Source organism: Myxine glutinosa, chromosome 12 (genome assembly GCF_964187855.1).
Source record: "Myxine glutinosa chromosome 12, kmMyxGlut1.1, whole genome shotgun sequence".
NCBI classification, from domain to species: Eukaryota; Metazoa; Chordata; class Myxini; order Myxiniformes; family Myxinidae; genus Myxine; species Myxine glutinosa.
The window spans coordinates 42,613,659-42,628,066 of NC_136272.1; the positions used below are offsets into that span (position 1 = coordinate 42,613,659).

At 48.0% G+C, this 14,408-nt stretch overlaps 1 protein-coding gene across 3 annotated transcripts in view; it reads right to left on the reverse strand.

The window, feature by feature from the left end:
• LOC137437884 (plexin-B3) overlaps nt 1–14,408 on the reverse strand; it is a 143,974-nt gene that overhangs the window by 20,415 nt on the left and 109,151 nt on the right. For all 3 annotated transcript variants that reach the window (XR_013620986.1, XM_068132583.2, XM_078766310.1), the window contains exons 17-23: nt 9,448–9,581; nt 9,129–9,299; nt 8,897–9,038; nt 7,630–7,854; nt 4,988–5,152; nt 4,475–4,561; nt 71–216 (exon numbers count right to left, since the gene is read on the reverse strand). Coding sequence is in view for 2 of the 3 variants with exons in the window: in XM_068132583.2 (XP_067988684.2) it covers nt 71–216; nt 4,475–4,561; nt 4,988–5,152; nt 7,630–7,854; nt 8,897–9,038; nt 9,129–9,299; nt 9,448–9,581 (1,070 nt within the window). In the remaining variant the exon portion in view is untranslated. The remainder of the gene's footprint in view (nt 1–70; nt 217–4,474; nt 4,562–4,987; nt 5,153–7,629; nt 7,855–8,896; nt 9,039–9,128; nt 9,300–9,447; nt 9,582–14,408) is intronic.

Genomic DNA, 14,408 nt, shown 5'->3' on the forward strand with positions numbered 1-14,408 from the left:
TTGTTTTTTCAATCTAAAAACAATCTTCATTTTCATGTTTTTAAAAGGTGATATAATTAATTGGTCTTACCGTAAGAGGAGCATGACGGCTAAGATTAAAAGCAAAGAAAGAACGATTGCTGTGATGACTCCAGCGAGGGCACCAGGTGGGAGCTTCGTGGGAGGCTCCGTGTATTGAACAGGCCCAAGGTAATACCATAGGCCTCCCATCTGCACCTGTAAGGGATAATAGTTGTGTGTGACCACACATAATGCATGACAAACCTTAATTGGTGCAGTCTCTAAAGTAGTACAATTTAGGGTGAAAACATATGTCTGTTGTATAAACCTTAACCCACTGTAATGTTATATCAATTTCATTAAACCGATAATAAAATAACATACAAACATCACTCCAAACATGCTGGTTGATCATAATATGTGGTAAGGAGCCATATATTGTGTACACACGGAAGGGGTTGGGTGGAGTGGTTTATAAGGGCAAAAGTGAGAAAATTAAAATTGAAAAAAGGAGATGGAGGATGAGAGCCAAAGGTGTGTCTCAGAAAGGTGGGTAGAGGGGGAAAGGGAGGAAGGCAAAGATCGTATGTGGATGCATGGAGCATGGGATGGGATGGTTACGGAGGGGAGAGAGGGTGAGGAGTGGCGAAAAATTCACTATACAGTATTTGCTATTTGCATACATAATAAATGCATGGCACCTTATTTAAAACAGTGCCTGCCACAAGGAACAGATATTATGATGGAAAGAACAAGCAAATGAAAGACCAAATACTGCATTGGAGTCATCAGGAGGAACCTGGATAAGTAAAGAGTAAAGATTGAGTCATCAGGAGGAACCTGGATAAGTAAAGAGTAAAGATTGAGTCATCAGGAGGAACCTGGATAAGTAAAGAGTAAAGATTGAGTCATCAGGAGGAACCTGGATAAGTAAAGAGTAAAGATTGAGTCATCAGGAGGAACCTGGATAAGTAAAGAGTAAAGATTGAGTCATCAGGAGGAACCTGGATAAGTAAAGAGGAAATATTGAGTCATCAGGAGGAACCAGAGTAAGTAAAGAGGAAAGATTGAGTCATCAGGAGGAACCAGAGTAAGTAAAGAGGAAAGATTGAGTCATCAGGAGGAACCAGAGTAAGTAAAGAGGAAAGATTGAGTCATCAGGAGGAACCTGGATAAGTAAAGAGTAAAGATTGAGTCATCAGGAGGAACCAGAGTAAGTAAAGAGTAAAGATTGAGTCATCAGGAGGAACCAGAGTAGGTAAAGAGTATGATTCAGGTTTCAGCCCCAATGAACCACTACCCTCAAACGCATCTCAGCACAGTCAAGTGAGCCTCACAGATTTTTTAAAGGCATAGCCCAAAGGGCAAAGCCACCTGGAACAGTGTTTGTCTGTCCGTGTGTATGTATGTACAGTTGTGACCAAAAATATTGGCACCCTTGCACTTTTTTCAAATAATGCACCATTTCTTCCAGAAAATAGTTGAAATTTTAAAATATTTTGGTATCCACATTTGTATTTCTTTGGTTTGCAGTGGAACAAAACAAAACAAGCTGAAAAAACTACTGGATCTGAGCTTATTCCACACAGAAATCCTAAAATGGCCCGGACAATATTATTGTCACCTTTTAGAAGTTGATAGAAATAATATGATTTCAAGCAGGTGATTCTCCATTACTTTGGAATTGAACTCACCTGTGGTGAGTTGCAGGTGCCTGCAATAAAACAAATCACTCATTCAACCAGTTTGAATAGAGAAAAGGAGTCATTCTGCTGTTTTGTGTCACTGTGAGTACTGCAATGAGCATGGAGAAAAGAAAGAAAACCAGAGAATTGTCTGAGGAGGTCAGACACAAGATTGTACCCAGGCATGGACAATCTCAAGGCTACAAGTCCATCTCCAGAGACCTTGATGTTCCTGTGTCCAACGTACACAATGTTATCAGGAAGTTTAAGGCCCATGGTACTGTAGCCAACCTCCCTGGATGTGGCCACAAGAGAAAACTTGATGGAAGATTGCAGCGAAGGATTGTTTGAATGGTGGAGAAAGCACCTCGATCAAATGCCTAACAGATTCAAGCTGACCTTCAGACACAAGGTACGACAGTTTCAAATAGCATCATCCGTCGCATGAAAGGGGGTTCTATGGTAGGAGACCCAGGAGGACCCCGCTGCTGAGAGAGAGACATAAGAAAGCCCGACTGGAGTTTGCAAAACACACCTGAACAAGCCAAAATCCTTCTGGGAGAATGTCCTTTGGACAGATGAAACAACATTAGAGCTTTTTGGTAAAGTAGATCATCTCTATGTTTACAGAAAACAAAATGAAACTTTCAAACAAAAGAACACCTTCCCTACAGTCAAACATGGAGGAGGTTCAGTGATGTTTTGGGGTTGCTGTGCTGCCTCTGGCACTGGGTGCCTTGAATGTGTGCATGGCATGAAATCGGGAGATTACCAAGGCATTTTGGAGCGCAATGTTAAACCCAGTGTCAGAAAGCTGGGTCTCTGTCGAAGGTCATGGGTCTTGCAGCAGGACAATGACCCCAAACACAATTCAGAAAGCACCCAGGAATGGTTCAAGACAAAATCCTAGACAGTTCTGAAGTGGCCAGCAATGTGTCTAGATCTAAATCCCATTGAACACCTGTGGGGAGATCTGGAAACAGCAGTTGGGAGAAAGCACCTTCAAATCTGGGAGAATTAGAGCAGTTTGCACAAGAAGAGTGGGCCAAACTGCCAGTAGAGAGGTGGAGGAAGCTCATTCATGGCTATAGGAAGTGCTTGACTGCAGTTATTTTGTCCAAAGTCTGTGCTACCAAATATTAAGTCTCGGGGTGTCAATAATTTTGTCAATGCCATTTCTTTTTATTTTCTGATTTGAAAGGATATATTAAGTTCTGAATCAAAAACAAAGTTTCTGTAATATTAACAGTGAAATAAAGAATTGTAGAGACCAAATACTTTTGTCAATTTCAACTTGTTTTTAGTGAAATTGTGAGTTATTTGAAAAAAGTGCAAAGGTGCCATTATTTTTGGCCACAACTATGCATCATGTTCCCTCAAATGTACACCAATCCATTGGAGAAGAGGAAGGATTTGATATCCGAAGCAATGATGGATTCCATGACTTTGCTGATTATTGGGAGCAGGCCGATTGGTCTGTGGATGCAAGGATCTGTTTTTGCATCTTTTTTGTGTAAAGCGGTAATGTTCGCTGATTTCCAAGATGATGGCAGATGACCTTGAGCAAAAGAGATGGTGAAGAGGACAGACAGAGGGTGAGATAGAGTGGCAGAGCAGGATTTTAGGACCTGTGGGCTGATGCTGTCTGGTCCAGTTGCAGAATCAGAGTTGAGGTTTGACAGAAACTTTTCCTCCTTGTCAGGAGAGAAGAACACAGATTCCAGGAGCACCTGGAATCGACTGGGTATGGTGGGTACAGAGAGCGACGGGTTTGGGACGCAAGATTTTGAGGCAAACACAGAGTTGAAGCATTCAGCTTTTTCACGTGCAGTGTCAGCTGTCAGCTGTGTAGCTGTTTGAGGTAAGGGAGGGGATGGAAGGGGAACAAACACCAGAAACAGATTTGACCAGATTCCAACAGGATTTGGAAGAAGGAGACAGCTTTGAGAGTTCAGTCTTGAGTGTGGAGAGATAGTGCTTCCTGGCTCTCCTGAGGGTAGACACACACTTGTTCCGAGCTTTGTGAAATGAACTGAGATTTCCTTCAGTTGGATTTGCCTTCCAGGAGGCGAAGGCAAGTTGTTTCAGGGCAACTGCCTCACCACAAAATTCCATGTACCATAGGCGGGAGGAAGGGTATGACAGCTGAAGACGAGATGGGATATATCTGTGCATGAGAGAAAGCAATTTACTTTGGAAGAATTCCCAGGAAGAATTGATGTCAGAGGCAGGAAAGATGGGAGACCAGTCCAGATGATTGATGGTTGCTTGAAGACCGTGCCATTCGGCCTGAGTGAAATGTCAGACTCGTCGACGCTGAGGAGGCTTTCTGAGAATGGCCAGAGAGATGTCCACTTTGACAAGGAAATGGGAAATTTACTACAAAGGTAAATTTACTACAAAGATACATTTACAACAAAGATTATAGCATTTACTACAAAGGCTCAAACACAGCAACAAATACAAGCTACTAGAGGCCTGTCAGCAGGAAGAACATAATTACAGCATCTGCTTTTTTGGTGTTTACTAAAAGTTTGTTTGAGTTTACGTTCTGCCCCTTGGCGTTGCATAAGTTGGTGAAAATGTTTGTTGTGGTGGGTGGCAGGAACGGCTGAATGTCATGCAAGTCATAACATATGCGAAGCCACAAATACAACACCACATTACTTAAGTGAGTCTTTCCCAGTGTGGGAATTGTTAATATACGAATCGAATTTTGAATATATATCGAAAAACTGTAATTATTAAATAAATGATGAAAAATACAGTGTGGTTAAAGATCGTTTTACCATGAGCTCCGGTCGCTTCACCACCTCCTTTCCTATTTCTGGATGAGGCGACAGCGGTTGAACGAGCGTGCAGTTCAGCTTGTGATCCTGGAACGCCACATGGTGTGTCATTCGCAATGGGGTGTGTTACATTAGCACATTTGGTTATGTGGTCCATGTTTTTACAGGTAAGCAAGAAACCATTCTTAATTATTCCTCGTCTCAACTGGCAAGTTCACAACTGCATGACCCAGGCACAGTGTCTCTCCCAATAACTTCAGAATTGCATGAACTAGGCTCCACATCTCCACTCTCAACATCAGAACTGTGTGAACTGGGCTCCGTTCTCCACTAACTGCAAGTGACAAAATTTGTGGAGCCCAAAGTTCCATTACGATTCAGATTTCAACGATCGAGTTTGCAATGTTTACACAAACTGTGTTCTGGGAACTTTCAATTTGAAGCAAGACACTTGTTGCTACTCGTTTATTTAAAATGTACAAAGCTAAGCCCTCCTTAGGAAGAGAAGCTCACCTCATCTGCCGATGGGATGGAGAAATCATAGTTTGCTGGCTGTGGCTCGGATGGAGGAGGTTTGCAGTAGAGTGCGTTGTCATCGAGCGTACTCACGGAGCACTCTTCATCACCTATACTCACTTTAACCTCGCCCAACGTGATCGCCTTCTTCATGTTACGTCCCTGTCAAATAATCAAGCCTGTCCATCAGCATGCTTTATGGGGCTCTTTTTGCATTTGCATTGCCATTCTTAATGTCTGCAGAATAGGTCGGTGCAAACACGTCGTTACACACCTTCAAATACATGCAAGGTTAAAAGCTCATCATATGGTACTTCGTGGACAGTGCTGTTGCTTTGTGGAGCTCAGTTGTTCGTTATCTTGTTGAAAAATTTAAGATTTTAAAATTAACAAGTCAGGAGACGACGCTGGTTCACGAGCGAGCGGTATTCAATGATAAAGGACAGACTATAACTGAAACAGGCCCAGACAGGCCAGGCCCGAAAATGTAAAAACGAAGGTTACTGACCTTAAAATGAGATCGAAAATAATGTATAATCAGTTATGAGGTTAGTTAGCTAAACAATACTGAAAATTTGGTTCGATTCCGACAACTTTGAAACTTTGACCTTTGTGACCTTCAAAGGTCAAAGGTCGAAGATTCTGAAATTTGTTGGAAAACTTGTATTTCATGATGTATGTGATAATATAAGATTATGTACGACATTTCACCCTATCAGGAAGTGAACAATATAATAAAACCATCAAAAATCGACTTTTCTAAATTTCGTGATCTTGTGACCTTGACCTTGGGGCGAAAATGAAAAATCGAGCTCCATGGGGCTAGACATATGACATTGGCCTAACCAAATATCGAAACCCCTGTCAGATTCCACCAACTCCCTCGGAGAAGATGTAGCTTGAACTCAATTACCCCCTAAAAAGCCATCTTTTTTGGGCGTCGCTCCGCCCACAATGGGCGCAATACGCCCACTCTAGGCAGGACACAACTAGATCATGATATCAACCTCCCACCCAAGTTTCATCAAGATGAGATGATTTCATCGGGTAGTTATGCTGTGGACAGACAGACACACACCCATGACGAATATAGTGGTCACTCTGTTTGATAACTCGTGAACCAATATTCTTATGTTGTGTCAAGACGTTACAATCACTTATAAGCGTACCACATGCACAGCACAGATAGGAAGAGAAATCAATGCGTTTATGTGGAAAGGTGAGGGGGAGGTCATAGCCAGACTGTGGTAAGTGTAGTATGGTCCGTGTGTTTTGAGCTTGCCATGTAATAGGGACCTGCCAGGTTAAGTCGTTTGTTGTACATGATGCTGAGGAGGCAGCGTATGTAATTTATAGACAGGTTGGACCTTAAATTGTGGGTGTGAACGCCTCATGTGGTAGGCTGGGCTAGTAGGTGAGAACTTCTCATGAGAGAGACACATCTGTCTGGCCATTGTGCGTCAGCCATAGTGGCGTAATGTGCTGTGGAGGTGGAAGTGCCATCCTGCAAGTATTTTTTCTAGGCGCTGCCCTTGTGGACGAGACGACGAGAGCAGAGAGCTCCGCCCAGGAGGAGGATACCAGGAGAGACCACGCTAATTGTGGTCTAAAGGAGGTAACAGGAGAGACGGAGACGAAGAAGAGAGGCCTGGGTGTTCAGGCCAGAGATGACAAAAGCCTCGTGCGGAAGGACAAGCAAAACTGATCACGGAGTTTTGGAGAGGTCTAATTGCGCTTTAGTCTCTTGAGATTGACCCAAGCTGGGATCACCCTGTGGTTGTGGAGCATGGAGAAAGAGGACGAAGAGCAGACCAGGAGGCGATCGCAAAAAGGACAAAGGGGCCTGGTTGGGGCAAGTAAGGCCTGGTTGAGGAGGCAAATCATCGCTGGCATTCCACACCAAACACCATCTTCATTGTGTTCATTTTGGTTCTTAGGAGCTATTCATCTCGCACCTGGATACCGAAGCGGTCTCTTTTGAGTCTGGCGTCCATCTTACACACTAGAGAAAGGAAAGTCTTGCCAACAATTGTTTTTTTGCATGAGTGTGATCTGTGGCACCCAGTGGGTTAGGAATTGTTTTATTTCCAACCATTGTACATAAGTTTGAATATTCCCATTTCCCTCCTTGAGTCAATTTGACTCACTTGGTTCGTTCTAATTGAATGCAGTGCAATAAAAGATCGTTCGGTCCATTTCCCGAGACTAAGGTCTTGGCAGTGAGGTTTCTGTGTTAGCGGGAGCTTCAGACGTGACACGTTTTCACATTGTTCATATTAATAAAAACAAAACTGTCACAATATTTCAACAAGTTGATGTGGGTTTTCTGAACTCAGATACGTATGTCCCTGAGGCCAAGAAAGAGCTACCGAATTTGGTGGATATAAAACGTTTGAGAGGAGACAAAGGCATCAAATAGTTTTGTTAAAACTTGGTTGTGCTGATTCCTGCTCCTATAGCACAGGAGGGAAACCATCCGGTGAGCGTGGTCTCAAGGTAAAGCTTGAGGTCATGAAAATTGACCATGCACTCTGGTAATGTCATCAACCTGTACACGGTCTATCTTATCACTGGAACAGGTAAACAAAATCCTCCCCATCCTAACCATCGCTCCTTGGTCTGATCACACACAGCCTTACCTGCACATGCACGATTTTTCCCATGACCTGGTACGGTTCCTCCTGACTGCCGGCAAGGCATAGCTGGGGGTCTGAGTAGTAGTTGAGCTTAGTATCGGTGCCATTCAGTGCTACGGTGTGCCCATCAAATTCCAGCCAAGCACGGCTGAACTTGTGATTAGCAGGCACGTGAGGAGTGTGGCACAAAGCCTGGGACTTGTTCACAACAGTACACTTCGTAGAACTCTGGCGGGGATGAAAAGGCCAGATAGGTAAGGGGAAGAATAATGAAGGGCATGTGACATTGTCAGCTTTGTGTAAATGAACAATTATCTTGCACTTGTAGAGGTTTTATATAAGACCAGATTCAGTGGCATATGGTTAGAACATTCTACTCCAAGACTGGAAATTCTGCCAAATAATTGTAACCCTGGCCTAGTCATGCCAGAAACGTCTAAAAGGTGCTCCATCCTCATTTGACATTCAGTATTTGGAGGATAGAGCACAGGTAAACCACATGACTTGGCATCCCATCTCATGGAGGGGGAAGGGGGCAGGAGTGGTAGGGCGGTTCTCTGAAAAAATCTGGGGAGTCAAATCACTTCCCCCAAGTAACATGCATGTTTTTTTCTGCGTGACAGCTCCTCCATGAGCATGAGGCGCTGGAGGAAAGGAAAATGCTCAACGTGGTTCCTTGTACAAAAAATGGTTCCTGGTACAAATTTCCCCATCTTGGTGTTTTAAAAGTAGTTTCCCACAATGGGAAACTGAATCATGTTTGGAAGGTATCCTCCAATATGACTTGATAGGAAAATGCAAATGGACCATATTGAGGCCTTGGGTAGGAAAAGCCTGCAGCAACTTGTGAATGAGATTATTATGCTCAACCATAATTAATTAATTTAATTAATAATGAATAAGAGTTCCCTTTCAGGGAACTTCAACAAAGGAGAAGGCCATTCGGCCCATCAAGTCTGCGCAATGGTTGCCCCACCTATTGACGTTTGCCCCATTTTCAATCCAATTTTCAAGAAGGACCATTTTTTAAGTCCTTGGTATGACTGAGCCGGGGTCGAGTTTGAATCGCCGACCCTCCCAGACTCAAAGCAGGTAATCCAACCATTACGTCACTATAACGTCACTATATAAATATAACGTAGATCAAAAACAAATGTTTTCACGGTGGATGAAAGTCACATTTTGGCAAGTTGAGTATTCTACGAGCACTTACAACTTTGTGCAAATCTTTGAGGGCATGAAAGAGAATAAAATGTGATCCCAATCTCACCTTATTCACCTCATCCTTTATGTTTGAGTGAAATGCCGTAAAATGTCTCCTTCGACGGTACTGTGTTGTCGTCTCAATGAAGAGTTGAACCTGCTGTGCCGCGTCTATCCTTTCTCCCGTTACCGTGACCACTCGGCCTCCTCTGCATCCAGCATAGATAGCACTCATCACAGTCTCCATTGTGGTTCCACACCGAGTAGTTCAATGTCATGTACTTAACATACGTACTAACCCGTAGTATGTGTCCTGAGGTGAAATTTTTGAGATGACCGGGTTTTTGATGTAGGTAAACGTCAGGTTGCAGTATTGCACCTTCTTGCGAAATTGCAGAACAATGCACTGCTCACCAGGTGAATATGGCCCGGTGATACATTCTACCTTGGAAGGAAGCACCGTCTCCATTCTGTAAGGAGAAGGCCCACGACACTCTATCATAATCCAGAAAACATCCATATTCATTCCTGACTGAGTCAACACACTTTCGATACTATTTTATAGATGGCTCTTATCCTTAATTAAACGAATTGCTGAACGTGATAAGATCCACCTACCGACAGGTGACAGGTCCAACAAACACTTCAAGCTGACCCTCGTGTCCCAAGTCAAGCTTTTCTCCATACAAGGTAAGACGTGTCTCTCCAGACTCAAAGCCCCGCTCTGGACTTGCATTGGAAAACACAGGTACCTGAATATGGAAAAGAAAGAATTTCAAAATTAATGAAAAATTCCTTCAATCGCTGAAGTTGCATGTTGAATGCAAAATGGCGCAATCTTTGCGATCTCGCTCCACACCACTCCTCTGCTTTGACCCCTCTCTTTTCTTACTTTTCTACTGAATTTCCTTCTTCCCTTCCTTGTGATCAACTTCCCCAATTTCCTCCTCATCTCAATTTTCTCTTTCACCAAATTAACGCGACCTCCCTTATTTGCCAAACATGGCGATATGTCCATATTCACGGCTATAGACAATCATCATCATGATAATGCACAATGCTCTGTACAGAGTGTCGGTTATGCCGAAGCAGTTTCTTGGCTAGGGTTACAATCCTAAACAGGTGTCCACTCCGATGGAAGATAGTCAACTGAGTGTGCAGGAATTTGGAGCTTGGATATGGTGTCGGCGATAGCTCGCTACTCTTCGTAAAGGACACCGTGGGATCTTTAACATAACATCCTTGCAGCCTCTCGAATGTACAAGAAGGTGGTTGTGTTCGTGTCAGAGGTGCACATAGTGAACTCCGTTGTGGAGCAAGGCCTTCTCATAGAAACCGACCTGTTTCTCGTGGTTTCCCCATTAGATACACCTGTGGTGAAGGTTAATGTGTCTAATGTCCCTCCCTTTGTTAAAGGTGAGGACTTGTGTGCTCATTGAGCAAGTTCGGTACGATCGTATCAAAAGTGGCAATGGTGCCGAAACACTCGGCAAGGGGTGAATTTAGACGAGTGATGACTTTTAAAAGGGTCGTTTACATGATATTGCTAGAAAATGTGCAAAAGCTAAATGTAGTTTTGCATGCAAAGATTAATGGCCATACTTATAGAATGTATCTCTCCACTGACGTCATGGCATGCTATGGGTGTGGAGCTTATGGACACGTAAAGAGTTCCTGACCCGGTTTGGTGAGACCATTAGAAAATCGAGACCAGGTGATTGCAGATTCTCCTCCCTCCCCACCTAATGGGGCGGATGATATCGTAGACTCCTCCCCACGACCTAATGGTGATCGGGAAACAGTTGACCCCTCCCCGTCACCGATTGGGATCCGTGGAATGGTAGACCCCTCCCTACGACCTATGGGTGAGCGGGAAACAGTAGACCACTCCTCTCTACCTGCTGGTGTGACAAAAGTGGTTGATCCCTCTCCTACTGTACAGGACTGCATGGATGACAATATGGAAGGGTTCGTAACTGTGTCTCGTAAAAAAGGACATAAACGTTGATGTCCCGTCGTGAAGGATGCAAGCACAGTACAAAGTAAGGTACTGGTTGTGTCAAATGTGTCGTCGAGCTTGCAAGATGGAGCTTGTGTAGAGAATCCCTGTTTGGGATTGCAAACTGAACCGGAACCGGGTTTAAATCTAAGCAATTCGTTTGCACCACTTGCCGAACTGTTTGAGGGTTCCGAGTGTGATATAGACATCGAGCATCCTCACGCCTCTCAGGAGGACACAAGTGGTGATATTGATAACCCTGATGTCTTACATGACATTAATGTAACTAGTGAGGTACCCGTGCTATGCACGGGTGGGAGGCCAGAAGCAAACGGACAATGCAGAAACGACGAATGCTAAAGCATGAAACCAAGAAATTCCACATTCCACAACAACATTCGTGACATAAACAAATATTTAAATCCTGATGTGAAGTTCCGTACGGTTGGGTGAACACAATTACGAATTCAAAATCGTAATTGTATTCACTCAATTCCAATCATCAATTGATACTTTAACCAAACGATGAACATGATTAACGTTTAACGATTAAACATTACGATTGAATGACGGTTGTATTGGGATATTATCAATCCCACGCATTGTGTAATCTGTCCACTTCCGGATTCGCTGCAGGTTTGTAATTCTCATCAAAATCTAAACAGTATTTGTAGAATTTCAATAAAAGCCACATCACTGTTCATATTGGTAAATATTATTCCATCGTGTTTGGAAAAACTGGAAAATTGGAAAATTGGAAAACTTGGAAAAACAATATAGTGAAGCGCGGTGCTACGCGCGCTACTTGCTTACCAAGGAGGAAGCGGACAACGCGGTAAATTAAAAGAGTCTTTATTGAAAGAGCCCTACTGTAGCACTGGAGTGCTCGGGGCTGCGCACCCAGTATATATCCCGAGGCCACGCCTACCCTTCAGGCGTGGCCGAGGCCCACTTGGTGCGCGGAATGATGCCATCACGCCAGTGAGCTTTCGTGTCCGCCACACGCGCCCCCCCAGAATTCCCGCGCACCTGGAGGGTCAGTTTGCGGGGCAAACGGATGACCCGGCCAAAGCGCCCTCTGGCGACTGGCGGCGTCCGAGGTGCAGGGATGCCCGCTGGAATGCCTCCGGCTGCACCCGGGATGGGTGCAGGACCCGGGGGGCGGCGTGCCGGCGGGGCTGGGCGGTGCCGGGGGTCCGCCCGCAGGGGGCCGGCACCGACGCGGGGGCCGAGCCACCGGCGGTGGGTGGTCCACGTCGAGGTGGGCCGGCTTGAGGCGGTCCACGGAGACGCGGTCGGGAGTACCGCCGATGTCCAAGGTGAAATGTTTCACCCCGGTCTCCAGGACGTGGAAAGGCCCGTCGTACGGGGGCCGCAGTGGTGTCCGGTGGGCGTCGTGCCGGACGAAGACGTACTCCGTGGTGCGAAGCTCCGGGGCGACGTGCGTAGATGGGTGCCCGTGGTGCGCCGTCGGCACCGGGGCGAACCTCCGGGCGGTCTCCTGCAGCGCGGAGCGCTCCTGCGCCGCGGACCATGGTGCCGTGGGGTCGGGGAGGAACTCGCCCGGCACCCGCAGCGGTTGTCCGAAGACCAACTCCGCTGCGGATGCGCGCAGGTCGTCCTTGGGCGCCGTCCGGAGGCCCAGCAGGACCCAGGGGAGCCTGTCGACCCAGCCGCCGTCATGGAGGGTGGCCCGGAGCGCGGCCTTCAATGAGCGGTGGAACCGCTCACACAGGCCGTTGGCCTGGGGGTGGTAGGCCGTGGTTCGGTGCAGCTGGACCCCGAGCCCCCGCGCGACCGCCCCCCAGAGCTCCGAGGTGAACTGGGGGCCGCGGTCGGACGAGATGTCCGAGGGGGCGCCGAACCGGGCGACCCAGGTGGCGATGAACCCCTGCGCGACGTCCGCCGCCGTCGTCGCCGCCAAAGTCACAGCCTCCGGCCACCGGGTGGTGTGGTCCACCATTGTGAGGACATGGGTGAAACCCCGCGAGGGGGGCAAAGGTCCCACCAGGTCCACGTGAACGTGGTCGAACCTACGTTCCGGCACCGTAAACGGGGCCAATGGGGCCTGGGTGTGTTGGTGCACCTTTGCGTGCTGGCACGCGAGGCATGTCCTGGTCCAGCCGCGGACGGCCTTCCGGAGGCCATGCCAGACAAACTTGTCAGCGACCAACCTCTGGGAGGCCTTCGTGCCCGGGTGGGACAGGCCGTGGATGGCGTCAAAAACCTGGCGCTGCCAGCCCGTGGGCATGATGGGGCGAGGCCGCCCGAGGGAGACGTCGCACAAGAGGGCCGTGCCCGCGCCATCGAACAGCACCTCGGTGACGCGGAGGCCCATGACGGCGGTCCGCAAGGCCTGGACGCCGGGGTCGGCGGCCTGGTCCGCCACCATCCGGGCATAGTTGATGCCGAGGTGGACTGCGTGGGCGACGGACCGGGAAAGGCAATCCGCCACCGGGTTGTCCTTCCCCGCGACGTGCCAGATGTCCGTCGTATATTCGGACACGGCCGAGAGGTGACGCTGCTGCTGGGCCGACCACGGCTCGGTGACCTTGCCCATCGCGAAGACCAGTGGCTTGTGGTCGACAAAGGCGGTGAACGCACGGCCCTCGAGCAGATGGCGGAAGTGCCTGACCGCCAGGTGAAGCCCGAGCAACTCACGGTCGAAGGTACTATAACGGCGTTCGGGTAGGCGAAGCTGCCGGCTGAAGAACGCCAGCGGTTGCCAGGCACCACGCACCCATTGCTCGTGCACCGCGCCCACCGCGTAGTCTGAGGCATCGGTGGTGAGGGCGATCGGTGCATCGGGCGCCGGGTGCGCAAGCATGGTGGCGTTAGCCAAGGCGAGCTTCGCACACACGAACGCCGCGTCCATCTGCTCGGTCCAGGTAACATCACCTTTGCCCGGCTTCCCTCGGAGGGCCTCGTGCAGGGGGCGCAGGAGCTGGGCGATGCGGGGCAGGAACCGATGGTAAAAGTTTACCATGCCCAGGAACTCCTGGAGCCCCTTGATCGTGCGGGGGCTCGGAAACCCCTTCACCGCCTCCACCTTGTCCGGTAGGGGGACGGCCCCGTGCCTGGTGACGCGGTGCCCCAAAAAGTCGATGTCGGCGACGCTGAACCGGCACTTGGCGGGGTTCACGATGAGGCCATGCTGGCCCAGGCGTTCGAAGAGCGTGCGGAGATGGTGGAGGTGCTCTTCGCGGGACGCGCTGGTGACGATGTCGTCCAGGTAGACGTACACGAAATCCAAGTCACGCAAGACGCTGTCCATTAGTCGCTGGAACGCCTGAGCCGCATTTTTCAACCCGAAGGGCATCCGAAGAAATTCGAAAAGTCCGAATGGCGTGATGACGGCCGTCTTCGGGATGTCCTCCGGCCTGACGGGGACCTGATGGTAGCCGCGTATGAGGTCCACCTTTGAAAAGAAGGACATGCCCGCCAACCGGGTGGAGAAGTCCTGAATGTGGGGGACGGGGTAGCGGTCGGGGGTGGTGGCGTCGTTGAGGCGCCGGTAGTCCCCGCATGGTCGCCATCCCCCACCGGGCTTTGGCACGATGTGGAGCGGCGACGCTCAAGC